We start from the raw sequence: 18,243 nt of genomic DNA on the forward strand, positions 1-18,243 counted from the left end.
ACTGGAGGATCGTGGTTCGCGGTCAGCCTCAGCTACTTAGTGAGGCTTTCTGGAACTTAGTGAGACCCTGTTTCAAAATAAAGAATAAAAAATAGGGCAGGGGATGTAGCTCAGAGGTCAAATGCCTCTGGGTTCCATCCCCAGACCCGCCAAAAGAAAAAAAGAAAGAAAATAAACAGACATAGCTGGGCGTGGTGGTGCATGCTTATAATTCCAACATTTGGGAGACTGAGACCAGAGGATCACAGTTTGCAGACAGCCTCAGCTACTTAGTGAGGTCCTTTGCGACTCAGTGAGACCCTGTTTCAAAATAATAAGAATAAAAAATAAGTCTGGAAGTGTAGCTCAGAGGCAGAATGCCTCTTGGGTTCCATCCCCAGTACCACAAAATAAATAAAAAATAAAAAATAGGGCTAGGGGTATAGTAGAATGCCCTGGGTTCAATATTCAGTACTGAAAAAAAAAAAAAAGAAAGAAAGAAAGAAAAAAAGAAAAGAAAAGAGAAAAAAATCCACATACTCAAATCAATTTAGTGGCAGAAAATATGCCAAAATGTTGACATTGTTTATACAAGATTTTTTTTTTTTTATGTGTGTATGGTACTGGGGTTTAAACCAAGCATTCTACCTACGAGCACCCCCAGCCCTATTTTTTTTTTATTTATTTATTTTTTGCGGGTGTGGGGATGGAAGCCAGGGGCATTCAACTTATGAGCTACACCCCCTGTCCTATTTTTTTTATTTTATTTTGAAACAGGGTCTCACTTAATTGCGGAGGGCCTCACTAAGTATCTGAGGCTGTTCCCCAACCACAATCCTCCTGTCTCAGCCTCCCAAATGCTGGGATTACAAGCATGCACTACCACACCCGGCTCCTATTTTTGTTTCTTTAATTTTTGAAACAGGGTCTCATTGAGTTGCAAAGGGCCTCAATAAATAGCTAAGCCTGTTTGGAACCATGATCCTCTGGTCTCAGCCTCCTGAATGCTGGGATTACAAGCGTGCACCCCCAAGCCCGACTATATTGAAACAGAATCTTGTTAGGTTGATGAGAGTCTCATTATTTTCTAAGGCTGTCTTTGAAACTGTGATCTTCCTGTCTTAGCCTTCCAAGTACTGGAATTACAGGAGTGTACCATCTCACCCTGTTTTAATTGGAGATTTATTTATTTATTTATTCATTTATTTATTTATTTTGGTAGAACCCAGGGGCTTTCTACCTCAGGGCGACGCTCCCAGACCTATTTTATATTTTATTTGGAAACAGGGTCTCACTAAGTAGCTGACCTTTGAACATATGTGATCCTCCTGTTTCAGCCTCCTAAGCAGAGGGATTACAAGCATGCGCCACCATGCCCGGCTAACTGGGGATTTTTTTAAGGGGTAGTTGTTTTCTTTGTGGGGAATTTTTTTTAAAGGAAAATTGGGGCCAGGCATGGTGGCGCACGCTTGTAATCCCCATGCTTGGGAGGCGAAGACAGGAGGATCGCACAGGTTCGAAGCCAGCCGCGCTGGTTTAAGAGACCTTGTTTCCAAATAAAAATATAAAATAGGTCTGCGAGTATAGCCCATAGGTAGAAGGGCTTCCAGGAAACCCAGTACCACACACACACAAATAAATAAATAAATAAATAACCAAATAAATGGAAAATTGTTTGCTTTATAAGTGTACTATATGGAAGGCTGAGACAGGAGGATTGCAGGTTCAGAGTCAGCCTCAACAATTTAGTGAGGCTCTCGTCAATTTATCCAGACCATGTTGCCAAATAAAAAATAAAATAAGGCAGAAGATGGTGGTACACACTTATAATCCCAGTATTTGAGAGGCTTAGACAGGAGGATGCCTATTTGCAGACATCCTCAGCTACTTAGTGAGGCCCTTTGCTACTCAGTGAGACCCTGTTTCAAAATAAATAATAGGAGCCAGGCGTGGTGGCGCATGCTTATAATCCCCATACTTGGAGACTGAGACAGGTGGATCACACAGGTTTGAAGCCAGCCTCAGCTACTAGTGAGACTCTCAGCAACTTAGACCCTGTTTCAAAATAAAATATAAAATAGGTCCCCAGAGGTGGAAGCCTCTGGGTTCTATCCCCAAGACCACAAAAAAAAATAAAAAAAAAAAATAAATAATAAAGAATAAGGCTCGGGGTGTAGCTCAGAGGTAGAATGTTCATGGGTCCATCCCCAGTACCTAAAAAAGTAAAAAATAAAAGTAAATGAATGAATGAATAGCTGGATGTGGTGACACACATCTGTAATCAAAATACTTGAGAGGCTGGAACAGGAGGATCACAGGTTTGTGCCAAACTCAGTAACTTAGCATGACTTTCTACAACTTATTGAGGCCTTCTTTCAAAATAAAAAATTAAATACAACTTGGGGTGCTATGTAGCTGAGGCTGTCTGCGAACCGCGATCCTCTGGTCTCAGCTTCCCAAATGCTGGGATTACAAGCATGCGCCACCACACCAGGGTCCTATTTTTATTTATTTATTTATATTTTGGTGGTACTGGGGTTCCTGGAAGCCCTTCTACCTCTGGGCTACACTCCCAGACCTATTTTATATTATTTTGAAACAGGATCTCCTAAGCCAGCGCGCACGGCTGGCTTTGAACCTGCGTGATCCTCTTGTCTCTGCCTCCCAAGCGCGGGGATTACAAGCGTGCACCACCACGCCCAGCTTCTATTTTTTATTTCTTATTTTGAAACAAGGTCTCAATGAGTTGCAAAAGACCCCACTAAGTACCTAAGGCTGGCCCCAAACCACAATCCTCCTTTTGCTAGAATAATAAGCGTGAGCCAACACGCCTGGCTTTTTTATTCTTTATTTTGAAACAGTCTCACTTAGATTGCAGAGGACCTCATGTGGCTGCAAACCTATGATCCTCCAGCCTCCCGAAGTATTGGGATTACAAGCATGTGCCAACACACACCTGGCTTCATGTTTGGGGTTTTTTTTTTTTAATGTTACTGGGGATCTAGGGTCTTGTTAATGCTAGGCCAGTCCTCTACCACTGAGCTATAACACAAGCCCAGATATTTTCTTTTTTTTAATTAATTAATTATTTATTTATTGTGGTAATGGGTATAGAACCCTGGGGCATTCTACCTCTGAGCTGTACCTCCAGTCCTATTTTATTCTTTTATTTTTTAATTTTTTTTGTGTGTGTTACTGGGAATGGAACTCGGTTATTCTACATCCAAGCTACACCCCCAGTCCAATTTTGTGTGTGTGTGTGTGTGTGTGTGTGTGTGTGTGTGTGTGTGTGTGTGTTTGAAACAGGGTCTCACTGAGTTGTGAAGGGCCTCGCTAAGTAGCTAAGGCTGTCCATGAACCAGGATACTTCAGTCTCTACTTCCCGCATGCTGGGATTATAAGCGTACACTACCACACCCAGCCCCAGCTCTATTTTTTACTCTTTATTTTGAAACAGGGTCTCACTGAGTTGCAAAGTATCTCACTAAGTAGTAGCTGAGGCTGTCCGTGAACCACAATCCTTCTATCTCAGCTTCCCAAATGCTGGGATTACATGGATGCACCACCGTGCCCGCCTTTATTCTTTAATTTTAAGCAGGTCCCATTAAATTGAGGAGAGCCTCACTAAGTTTCTCAGGCTATCATTGAACCTGCAATCCTTCTGTCTCAGCTTCCAAAATACTGTTATTTCAGGCATGTGCCACCATGCCCAACTTTCTATATTTTTTTTATACTGGAGATTGAGCCCAGGGGTATTCTTCAGTCTAGACCCATAGTCCCTATGTGTGTGTGTGTGTGTGTGTGTGTGTGTGTGTGTGTGTGTGTGTGGTATTGGGGATGGAACCCAGGGGATTTCTACCTCCGAGCTACACTCCTAGACCTATTTTTTTTAATATCTTATTTGGAAATAGGGTCTCACTAAGTTGCTGAGAGCCTCACTAAGTAGCTGAGGCTGTCTTCGAACCTGTGTGATCCTCCTGTCTCAAGTGCTGGGAGACCCACAGTCCTTTTTTTGGGGGGCGGGGTACTGGGAGTATAACCCAGGGGCTTTTTCTAACTCCAGGCTAATCTCCCAGACCTATTTTATACTTTATTTGAAAACAGGGTCTCACTAAGTTACTGAGAGTCTCACTAAGTAGTTGAGGCTGGCTTTTAACCTGTGCAATACTCCTGTCTCAGCCTCCCAAGCGCTGGGATTAAAAGCATGCACCACTACACCTGGCTCCCACAGTCCTTTTTAATTTTTATTTTGAAACAGGATCTCACCAAGTTGCTGGTTTTGTTGTTGTTTGTTTGTTTGTTTGCTGGTCTGGGGATAGAACCTAGGAGCATTCGATCTCCCGAGCTATACCCCCTGCCCTATTTTTTATTCTTTATTTTGAAAGTGTTTCACTAAGTTGTGGAGAGCCTCACCAAGTAGCTGAGTCTGTCTGTGAACCCCAATCCTCGTCTCAGGCTCCCAAATGCTGGGATTACAAGTGTGTACCACCACGCCACCACGCCCAGCTGCTAAAATTGATTTTGAACCTAGGATCTCAGCCTCCCAAGTACTGGTATTATAGCTATGTGCCACTGTGCCTAGATGGGGTAGAATATTTTTGTGTGTGTGTGGTACTGGGGATGGAACCCAGGGGCATTCTACCTTCAAGCTACACTCCCAGGCTATTTTTTATTCTTTATTTTGAAACAGTGTCTCACTAAGTAGCTGAGGCTGGTTGGGAGCTTTGATCCTTCTGTGTCAACCTCACAAGTACTGGGATTATATGTGCTCCACCATGCCTGGCTGGGAATAATATTTTTATCTTGCATTTTTATCATTCTTGGCCTGTTTTATCAGCCCAGAAAGATAAGTATATGCCAATTTCCCCAAAAATCTAAAAGGAATAAGAGTGGCTAAAAAATCTTTAGCAATATGTTTTCCAACACCACAAAAGAAAAACAAAAGCTTTAGTAAAGGCCAGTGACATTATAATGTAGTGTTTACTATAATTAAATACCCCATGATTTTGCTTCTGGCTCATAATTATGTCTGTGGATCCAGTTATAAGTACTTTTTTTTTTTTTTTTTGTGGTACTGGGGATGGAACCCAGGGGCATTTTATTTCTGAGCTATACCCCCAGCCCTATTTTTTATTCTTTGTTTTATTTATATATTTATTTTTAATTTTTGGGGGGTGGTACTGGAGTGGTACCCCGGGCTTTTTTTTTTTTTTTTTTTTTTTTTTTTTTTGGTGGTACTGGGGGTGGAACTCAGAGGCTTTCTACCTCCAGGCTATATTCCCAGACCTTTTTTTAAATTTATTTTATTTGGAAACAGGATCTCACTAAGTTGCTGAAAGCCTCACTAAGTAGCTAAGGCTGGCTTCAAACCTGTGCAATCCTCCTGTCTCAGCCTCCCAAGCGCGGGGGTTACAAGCGTGCGCCACCACGCCCGGCTTTATACTTTAATTTGAAACAGGGTCTCACTAAGTTGCTGAGCACCTCACTAAGTAGCTGAGGCTGGCTTCGAACCTGTGTAGTCCGCCTGTCTCAGCCTTCCAAGTGCTGGGATTACAAGCATGCACCACCACGACTGGCTCCTTATTCTTTATTTTGAAACAGGGTCTCACTGTGTTGCAGAGGGTCTCATTAAGTATCTGAGGATGTCCACGAACCTCAATCCTCCTGTCTCAGCCTCCCAAATGCAGGATGACAAGTGTGCACCGCCATCCAGGCTTATAAGTACATTTTTTAGAGGGTGTTTAGTATAATCAACTTTGCTCTGTATTCCAGGTTTTTTTGTTTGTTTTGATACTAAAAATAGAACCAGGAGGCATTTTACCTCCGAACTCTAACCCCAGCCCTATTTTAATTTTTTTTTTAATTTGTTCTGAAACAAACTCACTAAATTTCTGAGAACCTCACTAAGTTGCTAAGACTGTCCTTAAACCTATGTTCCTCCTGTCTCAGCCTCCTGAGTACTACTAGGATTACAGATGTGGGCCACTGTGCCCAGCATTTGGTCTGTATTTCTCAGAAACTTATTATCAATTTTTATTTATTTGTTTGTTTGTGGTACTGGTGATAGAAGCCAGTGGTTTTCTACCTCTGGGCTATACTCCCAAACCTATTTTATATTTTATTTGGAAACAGGGTTTCACTAAGTAGGGGAGGGCCTCACTAAGTAGCTGAGGCTGGCTTCGAACCTGCGCGATCCTCCTGTCTCAGCCTCCCAAGCACTGGGATCACAAGCATGTGCCACCATGCCCAGCATATTATCAATTTTTTAAATTTTATTTTATTTTATTTTTGCAGTTCTGGGGATCAAACCCAGAGCTTCAAGCATGCTAGGTAAGTGCTCTACCACCAAGCTGCACGGTCATTCCTTATTTTTTCTTGTTTTAATAAAAGGAGGTATTGCTTGTCCAGGAATACTATGCAGCAGTGTTTCATCACAGTATTCTGATTTCTCTAAGGCATTTCTCAGTTGTGCTGGAATATGAGCTGACATTTTTTCTTCAGGTTTGTTTTCTGTGACAGTCTGTTTTATTCTTAATATATTCTGAAGATAGTGGTAAAGGCAAATAGAAGAGAAGACTCAGACCGGGCATGGTGGTGCACACTTGTAATCCCAGCATTTGGGAGGCTCAGACAGGAAGATTGTGGTTCCCAGAGAGCCTCAGCTACTTAGTGAGGCCCTTTGCAACTCAGCGAGACCCTGTTTCAAAATATAGAATAAAAGCCAGGCATGGTGGTGCACACTTGTAATCCCAGCATTCGGGAGGCTGAGACCAGAGGATCGCGGTTCACAGACAGCCTCAGCTACTTAGTGAGGCCCTTTGCAACTCAGTGAGACCAGGTTTCAGAATAAAGAATAAAAAAATAGGGCAGGGGCTGTAGCTTGGAGGTCAAATGCCCCTGGGTTCCATCCCCAAACCCGCAAAAAAAAAGAAAAAAATAGAATAAAACCTGGGCAAGGTGCCACAACCTTATAATCCCAGCGTTTGAGAAGCTAAGAAAGGAGGATCTCACAGGTATGAAGCCAACCTCAGCTACTGAGTGAAGCTCTCAGCAACTTAGTGAGACCCTGTTTCCAAATAAAGTATAAAATAGGTTTGGGAGTATAGCCCGGGGGTAGAAAAGCCCCTGGGTTTCACCCCCAGTATGTATGTATGTGTGTGTATATATATATCACACACACACACACACACACACACACACACATATATGTGTATATATATATAATAAAAAATAAGGCTGGAGGTATCACTTGGAGGTTCAATTCCCAGTACTGGGGGGAAAAAAAAAAAAAAAAAAGAGCAGGCTCAGAATCAGTAAACTCAGAAGAAGAATACTAGTAAATGTGGCCTGGATCATTGAAAATTTTATAGTTCCAATTAGAATTTTTTACAACCTAATGACTTTTAACACTATTAGGTTTCAGTAATTTACAGAGTAGACTCAGCAGTTTTATCTCTTGTTATCTCTATTTGTTCTTGAGGCTGAGGTCTCTCTAGATGCATTGCAAGTGAATTGGTACTTGCCTCCTTTTTCACAGGAAAATGATGGACTCCGGACAGATTGACTTTTACCAACATGACAAAGTTTGCTCCAATACTTGCAGAAGCACCAAATTTGATCTTCTGATTAGCAGTGCGCGGGCTCCAGTGCCAGGACAGCAGACAAGTGTGGTGCAGACGCCCACCTCGGCTGATGGTAGGGGGTAGGAAACCACCTGAAAACCTGCTGTTTTTCAGCAGTATTTTCTTTCTCCTTGTGTTTCTTAGTTTCATTTTGTGTGTGTTTTGGGGGGGTGCAGGGTATTGAACCCAGGGGCATTCTACCTCTGAGCTACATACCCCAGCCCAATTTTGGTTTTGTTTTTGTTTTTTAGTACTGTTATGAACCTGCAATCCTCCTGTCTCAACCTCTCAAATACTGAGATTACAAGCATGCACCACCACTCCTGGCTCCCAGCCCAGTTTTTTATTCTATATTTTGAAACAGGGTCTCATTCAGTTGTAGAGGGCTTCACTAAGTAGCTGAGGCTGGCCGTGAATCCGGATCTTCCTTTCTCAGCCTCCCAAGTACTGGGATTACAAGTGTGCACCATCACACCCAGCTTTGATTTCAATTCTCGTGAGCACTGATGTGAGCATTCTTGTGCCTTGTTGTAATGTATGATAATCTTGGGCAGGATTCTATGCTTGGGAAAGAGATCTTTTTTTTTCTTTTAAATTATTCTTAAACCAGGTGTGGTGGTGCATACCTATAATCCCAATCCCTGGAGGTTGAGACGGGGATCGAAATTTCAAAGCCAGCCTCAGCAACTTAGTAAGGCTCTTGGCAACTTAGTGAGATCCTGTTTCCAAATAAATTAAATCAAATAGGTTGTAGCTTGGAAGTAGAATGCCTTTAGGTTGACTCCCCAGTACCCCCCCCACACACGCACACAACAAAACAAAAAATTACAGTTCAGTAGTTATAATGTTTATTCTGTGGTCTCACTTTGATGCCACTTGCAATAACAAGGTTGAAATAAATTAGACTGTTTTGAAAATCCTTTGCTGAGCTGGGCGTGGTCACGCACACTTGTAATCCCAGTAATTGGGAGACTGAGACAAGAGGATTGCAGGTTTGCAGCCAGCCACAGCTACTTAGTGAGGCCCTCTGCAACTTACTGAGACCCTGTTTCAAAATAAAGAATAAAAAGTAGGGCTGGGGGTGTAGCTCAGAGGTAGAATGCCCCAGGGTTCAATCCCCCAGAATGCTCTTTTGTGATTGTATAAGTTATATTTCCCTTTCTATTCTATTTCAAGAAGAAAACATTTCCTTGAAAGGCAGGTTTTCTTTAGAAAATCCAGTATTCATTCTGGCTCGCCTGGGAGTCTAGATTTTAAAACATGGGCCTGCAGGCAAGCCAGCATGTTAAAATAACATGTGTCTGTAAGTATAAGATCGAGGATAGCTATGAGTTTTTTTGTAAAATTCACTGGCCTCACATCTACTGGACTCCTTGCAGGCAGCATCACACAGATCGCCATCTCAGAAGAGAGCATGGAAGAAGCAGGACTGGAATGGAACTCGGCTCTCACTGCTGCTGTCACCATGGCCACAGAGGAAGGCCTCAAAAAAGACTCAGAGGAAATTTCAGGTACTTTTCTGTAGTGCTTAGATATCTTGTAGGATTTTATAACCTTTATCATCATCATGATTATGGACAAAGAACATCTCTTAATTACTTTCACTAGTTATTCTCATGTATATGAATACTAAGTATAGCTACAAACATTTTAATCCATGCCACCTCCCTGCAAAGTCACATTTTACACATGGAGAAATTGGGATTTGGAAAGGTTCAGTAGCTTGTGTAAAACCAGACACACAGCCCATAAGTGTCAGAGCTGAATTCAGCTCTTTGAGTCTGTTGTCCATGCTTTTCTGCCTATGAAACAGCCCCCAACTTTGGCACATTTCTTACATGAACCAAGCTTTGAGATGATAGAAGGCAAAATTAGGTAGCAGATGGTATAGAGGATGGTGATTAATGACTCACATAGAGTGGACCAGGAGAGGCTTCATATCATCCTTCTTTTATTAATGGATATAATAAGTATTTATTATTGCCTATTTTTAGTTGTCACTGTTGCTAGATGCTAGGCACGTAAATGAAAAGACATAGCCACACCCCTGAGGGACATTATAGCCACATCTTTCTGTTTTGTTTCTTTAAGTTTTAATGACTAGGGGAGTATATATTTTACTTAATATTTAGTTTGATATCCTTATTAGTTATTTAAAATTAAGCCAAGTGTGGTGGCACATGCTTGTAATCCCAGTACTTGGAAGGTTGAAACAGGAGGATCACAGGTTCAAGGACAGCTTTAGCAAGTAGTGAGACTCATTAACTAGTGAGACCCTGTTTCAAACTAAATAAAATAGGGCTGTGGGTGTAGCTCAGAGGTAAAAATGCCCCTGGGCTCAATCCTCAGTACCACAGACACAAAAATAATTAAAATAAAATTAAATGTAATTAAAGCCAGGCGTGGTGGCACACACTTATAATCCCAGTACTTGGGAGGCTGAGACAGGAGGATCGCGCAGGTTTAAAGCCAGCCTCAGCTACTTAGTGAGGCTCTCAGCAACTTAGTGAGACCCTGTTTCCAAATAAAATATAATATAGGTCTGGGAGTGTAGCCCAGAGGTAGAAGACCCCTGGATTCCATCCTCAGCCTCCAAAAAAAAAAGTAATTAAAATTTAATATAAATATTTAATGTTTGTTTAATATTGAACTTAATGTCTTTATTAGAGAGAAATGTCTGTTTGTATAAACAGAGCCATAACAATTTGAGAGTGTAACAAATTGGGGCAATTATCTCAAGCCTCTAAGTAGCTGAAGGGGACACATAGTGAGGTTTCATTTCAAGGAGGCAGCTGATGTTCCAGAAGTTCTTTCCTTCTTCCCAGAAATGGCATAACAAGAAATTCTTTTGAATTGAAATAATTTTGAATTTAGTATGATAGAGATGTGCCCAAGTGTCTAGGTAGTGTCCTTTGTTTACCCTCTATCTTATCCTCTTGTGCCAGAGGACACTCTGATGTTCTGGAAAGGAATAGCTGATGTAGGGCTGATGGAAGAGGTTGTCTGCAATATACAGAAGGAAATAGAGGAGCTGCTCAGGGGAGTACAACAACGGCTCATCCAAACCCCCTTCCAGGTCACGGGTAAGTGTGCTGATCCTCACAATAGTGTCCATTATAGCTGATGCTCATGTTTGTAGGCAGGTGTTAGCCTCACAACTCTGAGGGTACAAATATCATTATCTCTCTCTTTCTTTTAATACTGGGGATTGAACCCAGGGGCATTGTACCTCCAAGATACACTCTCAGCCCTATTTTTTCCTTCCTTCCTTCCTTCCTTCCTTCCTTCCTTCCTTCCTTCCTTCCTCCCTCCCTCCCTTCCTCCTTCTTTCCTCCCTCCCTTTCTTTCTTTCTTTCTTTCTTTCTTTCTTTCTTTCTTTCTTTCTTTCTTTCTTTCTTTCTTTCTGTGGTACTGGGGATGGAACCCTTCTACCTCCAGGCTACACTCCCAGACCTATTTTATATTTTTATTTGGATGTTGGCTTCAACCTGCGGGATCCTCCTGTCTCCGCCTCCCAAGCATGGGGATTACAAGCGTGCACCACCACGCCCAGCTATTCTTTATTTTTTAACAGGGTCTCACTGAGTTGCAAAAGGCCTCACTAAGTAGATGAGGCTGTCTGCGAACCATGATCCTCCTGTCTCAGCCTCCTGAATGCCTGGCTATCTATCTATCTATCTTTCTATTTATCTATCTACCTAACCTAATCTATCTATCTATCTATGGAACCCAGGGGGTATTCTACCCTGGAGCTACAACCCCAGCCCTATTTTTGCTGCTTTTTTTTTTTCTTTTTTTCTTTTTTTTTTTTTTTTTGGCGTTCTGGAGATGGAACCCAGGGGCATTCTACCTCCAAGCTATACCCCCAGCCTTACTTTTTATTCTTTATTTTAAAACAGTTTGACTGAGTTGCAAGGGGCCTTACTAAGTAGTAGCTGAGGCTGTCCTCAAACTGTGATCCTCCTGTCTCAGCCTCCCTAATGCTGGGATTACAGGTGTGTGCCACCACGCCAAGCTTAACTCTTTATTTTGAAACAGAATCTCACTGAGTTGCCCAGGACCTCACTAAGTAGCTGAAGCTGACAGCAAACCTGCCATCTTTCTGACTCCAAATCCAAGACTGGGATTACAAATGTGCACACCACTTCTGGCTTTTTTGTGTGTATGTGGTGCTGGAGATTAAATACATGGGCATTTTACCACCGAGGTGTACCTGCAGCTCTATTTTATATTATTTATTTATCTTCTTTTTTGTGGCACTAGAGATGGAACCCAGAGGCTTTTCTACCTCTGGGCTTTATTCCCAGACCTTTTTTTTTTTTTTTTTTTTAATGCGGTACTGCGGATGGAACCCAGGGGCATTCTACCTCCAAGATACATCCTCAGCCCTATTTTTTTTTTAAACTTTTTTTATTTTTTGTGGTACTGGGGGTAGAACTCAAAGGCTTTCTATCTCCAGGCTATACTCCCAGACCTATTTTTTATATATATATTTTTTATTTGGAAACAGGTCTCACTAAGTTGCTGAGAGCCTCACTAAGTAGCTGAGGCTGGCTTCGAACCTGTGAGATCCTCCTGTCTCAGCCTCCCAAGCGCTGGGATAACAAGCGTGCAGCACCACGCCCAGCTCTATTTTATTTTTTATTTTTTTTATTTGGAAGCAAGGTCTCAGTGCTGAGAGGTTACTGAGACTGGCTTTAACCTGGGATCCTCCTATATCAGCCTCCCAAGAACTGGGATTACAGGTGTGTGCTACCACACCTGACTATATTATGTCCACTATACAGATAAAGAAAGTAAGATTTACTAGAATTAAGTCATGTCAGGTGATTTTTTACTTATTTAATTTTTTTGTGGTGCTGGGATTGAACACAGGAGCATTCTATCTCCAAGCTACATCTCCAATCCTGTTTGTTTGTTTGTTTGTTTGTTTGTTTGTTTGTTTTTGAGGTACTAAGGATCGAACCCAGGAGCATTCTACCTCTAAGCTCCACCTCAGCCCTATTTTTATTTATTTTTTTTAGTTAGTTTTTTAAAATTTTTTATTGGTGCATTATTTTCATACATCACATTGCCGATTTTTTATTTATTTGGAAACAGGGTCATGCCAAGTTACAGAGGGCCTCACTAAATAGCTGAGGCTGGCCATGAACCTATGATCCTTCTGTCTCAGCCTCCCAAGTACTGAGATTACAAGGGTACACCACCATGCCCAGCTTTTTTTTTTTTAATTTATTATTGTTATTTCATTTATTTATTTTTATTTTTATTTATTTATTTTGCAATATTGGATATGGAACCCAGGGGCATTGTACGTAGTAGCTACACCCCCAACCCTATGTTTTTTTAGTCTTTTTTTTTTTTTTTTTTTAATGAACCAGACAAAATTTTATTCAAGTTCGCCAAAATGTATACAGTCTTTTTTTTTTTGTTTATGGTACTGGGAATGGAGCCCAGGGGCATTCTACCTCTGAGCTGCACCCTCAGCCCTCTTTTTTATTCTTTTTTTTTTTTTCTTGGTGGTACTAGGGTTCCTGGAAACCCTTCTACCGCTGGGCTACACTCCCAGACCTATTTGGAAGCAGGGTCTCCTAAGCTGGGGCGGCTTTGAACCTGCACGATCCTCCTGTCTCCGCCTCCCAAGTGCAGGAATTACAAGCATGGGCCACCACACTGGCTATATTATTTTTTTTTTTTTGAAATAACATCTCACTAAGTTACTGAGAGCCTCACCACTTTTCTGAGGCTGTCCTTGAATCTCCCAAGTACTGGGTGGTGTATGTGTGACCACACTGGCCTTATTCTTTTATTTTATTTATTTATTTTTTTTTTGGTACTAGGGATAGAAATCAGGGGCCTTCTGGGCTACACTCCCAGGCCTATTTTATATTTTATACTTGGAAACAGGGTCTCACTAAATTGCTGAGAGCTTTACTAAGAAGCTGAAGCTAGCTTTGAACCTGCGCAATTCTCCTCTCTCAGCCTCCCAAGTACTGGGATTACAAGCATGTACCACCATGCCCAGTTTCGCCTTATTCTTTATTTTGAAACAAGGTCTAACTAAGTTGTGGGATTGACTGGGGTCATTCTACTGCTGAACTGTACCCCGAGCCCTTTTTTATTTTTAATTTATTTTTTCTGGTACTATGGATTGAACCCAAAGGCATTCTAAAACCTCCAAGATATCCTCTTAGCCCTATTTTTTATTTTGAAACAGGGTCTCACTAATTGCAAGGGCCTAAGTATCTGAGTCTGGATGAGAACCTGGGATCCCCCTGTCTCAGCCTCCCAAGTAGTAGGATTACAGGCATATGCCATCATGCAGGCTTGTTTTATTATTTATTTATTTATTGCGGTACTGGAGATGGAACCCACGGCCTTCTACCCCCGGGCTACACTCCCAGACCTATTTTATATTTTATTTGGAAACGGTCTCACTAAATTGCTAAGAGCCTCACTAAGTAGCTGAGGCTGACTTCGAACCTGCGCAATTCTCCTGTCTCTCAAGTACTGGGATGACAAGCGTGCACCACCATGGCTGGCTTTCATTTCCTTTTAGCACTGTGTCCACTCCAAGTTTCCTTTCCTTTTTTCTTTTGCAGTACTGGAGACTGACGCATGGGCTCATGAATCAAGAGAATTGATTCATGAATCAAGAGAATCAAGTTTCAAGGACAGCCTCAGCAAGTAGTGAGACTGTCATCAGCCTAGTGAGATCTTCAAAATAAAAATTACAGCTGGGTGTGGTGGTGTAAGCTTGTAATCCCAGCTTTTGGGAGGCTGAGACTGGAGGATGTGGTTCGCGGACAGCTTCAGATACTTAGTGAGGCTCTCTGCAACTTAGTGAGACCCTGTTTCAAAATAAAGAATAAAATACAGGGCAGGGGGTGTAGCTCAAAGGTTGAATGCCCCTGGGTTTCATCCTCAGACCCGCCCCCACCAAAAAAAAATTACAAAATAGCTTGGCATGGTGGCTCATGCTTGTAATCCCAGCAGTTGGAAGGCTGAAACAGGAGGATCACAGGTTCGAGGCTAGCCTCAGCGACTTAGTGAGGCTCTCAGCAACTTAGTGAGACCCTGTTTCCAAATAAAATATAAAATAGGTCTGGGAGTATAGCCCAGAGGTAGAAAGCCTCTGGGTTCCAACCCCAGTACCACCAAAAAAAAAAAAAAAAAATAGGCCTGGGGCCGGGCATGGTGGCGCACGCTTGTAATCCCAGTGCTTCGGAGGCTGACATGAGGATCACACAGGTTTGAAGCCAACCCCCGCTACCTAGCAAGGCTCTCAGCACCTTAGTGAGACCCTGTTTCCAAATAAAATATAAAATAGGTCTTGGAATATAGCCAGGAGGTAGAAAAGTCCCTGGGTTCCACTACCAGTACCACCAAAAAAAAAAAAATAGGGCTGGGGAGCCAGGGCGGCGCACGCTTGTAATCCCAACAATCGGGAGGCTGAGACCAGAGGATCGCGGTTCGCGGACAGCCTCAGCTACTTAGTAAAGACTTCTAAAACTTAGTGAGATTTTGTTTCAAAATAAGGAATAAAAAATAGGGCAGGTGGTGTAGCTTGGAGCTAAATGCCCCTGGGTTCCATCCCAGATCCAAGAAAAAAAAAAAAAATAGGGCTAGGGTTGAGGGTTGTAGCTCAGAGGTAGAATGCCCTTAGGTTCCATCCCCTGTACCGAAAAAAAAAAAAAAAAAATCGGGCTGGGGGTGTAACTCAGCGGTAGAATTCCCCTGGGTTCAATACCCAGTACCAAAAAAGAAAAAAACTTACATGTGGCTCCCGTATAGATTGCCCCATGGTTCAATCCCCAGTACCACAAAAAATAAACAAACACCAAAAAAAAAAAAAAAAAAAGAATAAACAGCACAGTAAGGATCTGGTAGAACAGTTGTGTTTGAAGTTTACAGGATATATTTTGTTTAAATAGATGCTGCTGTTCTCAACAATGTGGCACATACATTTGGCCTAATGGACACAGTCAAGAAGGTTTTGGACAACAGAAGGAACCAAGTAGAGCAGGGAGAGGAACAGTTTCTCTATACTCTGACAGGTGTGTATACTTATTTCTTTTCTTAGGAGATATTATACAAATACCCCTGAATCTTGCCATTTCCTGGTGATCTCTGTTGGGATTCACTTTTTTTTCTTTTTCTATTTTTTTTTTTTCCAGGTCGGGTGGGAGGTGCTGGGAATGAACACAGGGATAGTCTACCTCCCAGCCCCATTTTATCTTTTATTTGGAAATAGAGTCTTGCCAAGTTGCTGAGAGCCTTGATAAATTGCTGAGGCTGACCTCAAATCTGTGAACCTCCTGTCTCAGTCTCCCAAGTACTGGGACTATAGGATGTGCCACCACATCTAGCTTATTTTTTTTAATTTTTAATTCACATAGTTTTAGATTTTACTTTTTGAAAGAAAACAGCCCAGGAGAGATGAAATGGTAGGAAACACATACATAATATTGAAGCCAAACCGGGAGTGGTGGTGCATACCTATAATCTCAGAACTCAGAAGGCTGAGACAGGAGGATCACAGGTTCAAGGACAGCTTCAACAGCATAGCATAGCTCTCAAGAACCTAGCAAGACCCTGTTTCAAAATAAAAAATACAGTCGGGCATGGTGGCACATACTTGTAATCCAGTACTTGGGAAGCTGAGACAAGAGGATCACAGGTTTGTGCCAAGCTTCAGCAACTAGGTCATAACCTGTTTCAAAATAAAAGAATAAAATAAGGCTGGGTTGTAGCTCAGTGATACAGTGCCCCTGGGTTCCATCCCCAGTACCACAAAAAATTTTTTAAAAAGGGCTGGGGTATAACTCAGAGGTAGAATGTCCGTCAGTTCAACCCACTGCACCACAAAAAAAGAAAGAAAGAAAAGAAAAAAAAAAAAAAGGCCAACTGGAGGCTTCTTTGGTTTGCATTTGCATTTTGGTGATAGGTGATAAAATGCTAGAGGAGCTTCTGAGTTGAATAAAGTAGGATCGCAGCTTTAAAAAGATCCTAAACTGTTACCCAGCCTATAATTACAGGATGAAATGTAATTACCAGAGGGATTTTTTAAGTTAACCCCAGTCTACTCAGTTTGAGAGCAGTGGAGTGACTTGTGCCTGAGGCTACATAGTGGGTAAACCAGGATAGGACCCCGTGTCTGCTGACTCCCAGTGTAATGTTTCCAGGGTTATACTTTGCTCCACACAAGTCTGCATTTTTCCCCCCATAGACTTGGAACGTCAGTTGGAAGAGCAAAAGAAGCAAGCCCAGGATCAAAGGCTGAAATCCCAGACAGTTCAAAACGTGGTACTGATGCCTGTGAGCACTCCTAAGCCTCCAAAAAGGCCCCGGCTCCAGCGGCCAGCCTCTACCACCGTCCTGAGCCCTTCTCCGCCTGTCCAGCAGCCTCAGTTCACAGTCATCTCACCCATCACCATCACCCCAGTTGGCCAGTCATTTTCCATGGGCAATATTCCAGTGGCCACCCTCAGCCAGGGCTCCAGTCCTGTGACTGTCCACACACTGCCTTCTGGCCCTCAGCTCTTCCGCTATGCCACCGTGGTCTCCTCTGCCAAAAGCAGCTCACCAGACACAGTGACCATCCATCCTTCATCTAGCTTGGCACTGCTAAGCTCTGCCACCATGCAGGATGGGAGTGCCCTGGGCAACATGACCACCATGGTGAGCCCTGTGGAGCTGGTGGCCATGGAGTCCGGCCTGACCTCAGCAATCCAGGCTGTGGAAAGCACCTCAGAGGATGGGCAGACCATCATTGAAATTGACCCAGCCCCAGACCCTGAGGCCGAAGACACGGAAGGCAAAGCAGTCATCTTGGAGACAGAGCTGAGGACTGAGGAGAAAGTCGTGGCCGAGATGGAAGAACACCAGCATCAAGTCCACAATGTGGAAATTGTGGTCTTAGAGGACTGAAGGGGATCTCGGGGCCAGAAGATAGGTTTTGGTTTGGAATTTTAATTATTTGTTTATTTTTATCATTGTCCCACTCATTTCCACATAGGAGTCCTTTTTTCTTTTTTCTTTCTTTTTTAAACAAAATCTCATTGTTGTAACTCAAAATGTTGGGTTCCTCCTACTCCCTCATTGAAACATGGACAAAACAAGCTGCCCTTCCACCAGTTGAGAGTTAGGTCACTCAGTGTCCAAATCATCCGATCCCAAGAAAGTTCTTTCTTTCACGGGAGGTGTCAAAATAACCAGAAACCCTTCCCAGACAAGTCTATTTGTGTACGCATGTGGTTTCATTCTTGTAGTGAAGCACTGACCAAACTCTGGAATACAGAGCCGATACGGGAAGGCAGCCTGCTCGCGTGTGGATGCAGAAGCGCACTTTCTTTTGTATCCTGGGAAGGGCCCTCAGAGGGCAGTGCAAAACTCTGAAACACAAAGAAGTTGAACTCTGCTTGGAGGGGAAGGTAGCGTGCCACCACAGCTCAGGAAGGGGAGTGTTTTGGCAAGGATTGGCGAGGGAATTACCTGCCAGAGGTGGGACGGGTGCCTCTTGAGGTCTCTGAGGGTTGTTACCAAGGATGTCATTTTGAGAAAATGCCACTGGTAAGTGGAAGGGTACATCTCCACAAAGCAGCAGTGGCCCATGGCATTGCAGAGAGAGATGCCACAGCTG

The 18,243-nt window shown here is 42.7% G+C and overlaps 1 protein-coding gene across 2 annotated transcripts in view; it reads left to right on the forward strand.

Annotated features, from left to right (window-relative positions):
* GMEB1 (glucocorticoid modulatory element binding protein 1) overlaps positions 1–17,776 on the forward strand; it is a gene marked incomplete at its 5' end in the record, with an annotated part of 37,855 nt that extends 20,079 nt beyond the window's left edge. For both annotated transcript variants that reach the window (XM_080692502.1, XM_080692503.1), the window contains 5 exons: positions 7,517–7,674; positions 8,981–9,112; positions 10,547–10,684; positions 15,536–15,658; positions 16,831–17,776. In XM_080692502.1, coding sequence (XP_080548628.1) covers positions 7,517–7,674; positions 8,981–9,112; positions 10,547–10,684; positions 15,536–15,658; positions 16,831–17,531 — 1,252 coding nt within the window. In that variant the 3' untranslated portion in view covers positions 17,532–17,776. The remainder of the gene's footprint in view (positions 1–7,516; positions 7,675–8,980; positions 9,113–10,546; positions 10,685–15,535; positions 15,659–16,830) is intronic.
* Positions 17,777–18,243: the final 467 nt, after the last annotated feature.

Source organism: Muscardinus avellanarius, assembly GCF_963383645.1.
Source record: "Muscardinus avellanarius genome assembly, chromosome: 3".
Classification (NCBI taxonomy): Eukaryota; Metazoa; Chordata; class Mammalia; order Rodentia; family Gliridae; genus Muscardinus; species Muscardinus avellanarius.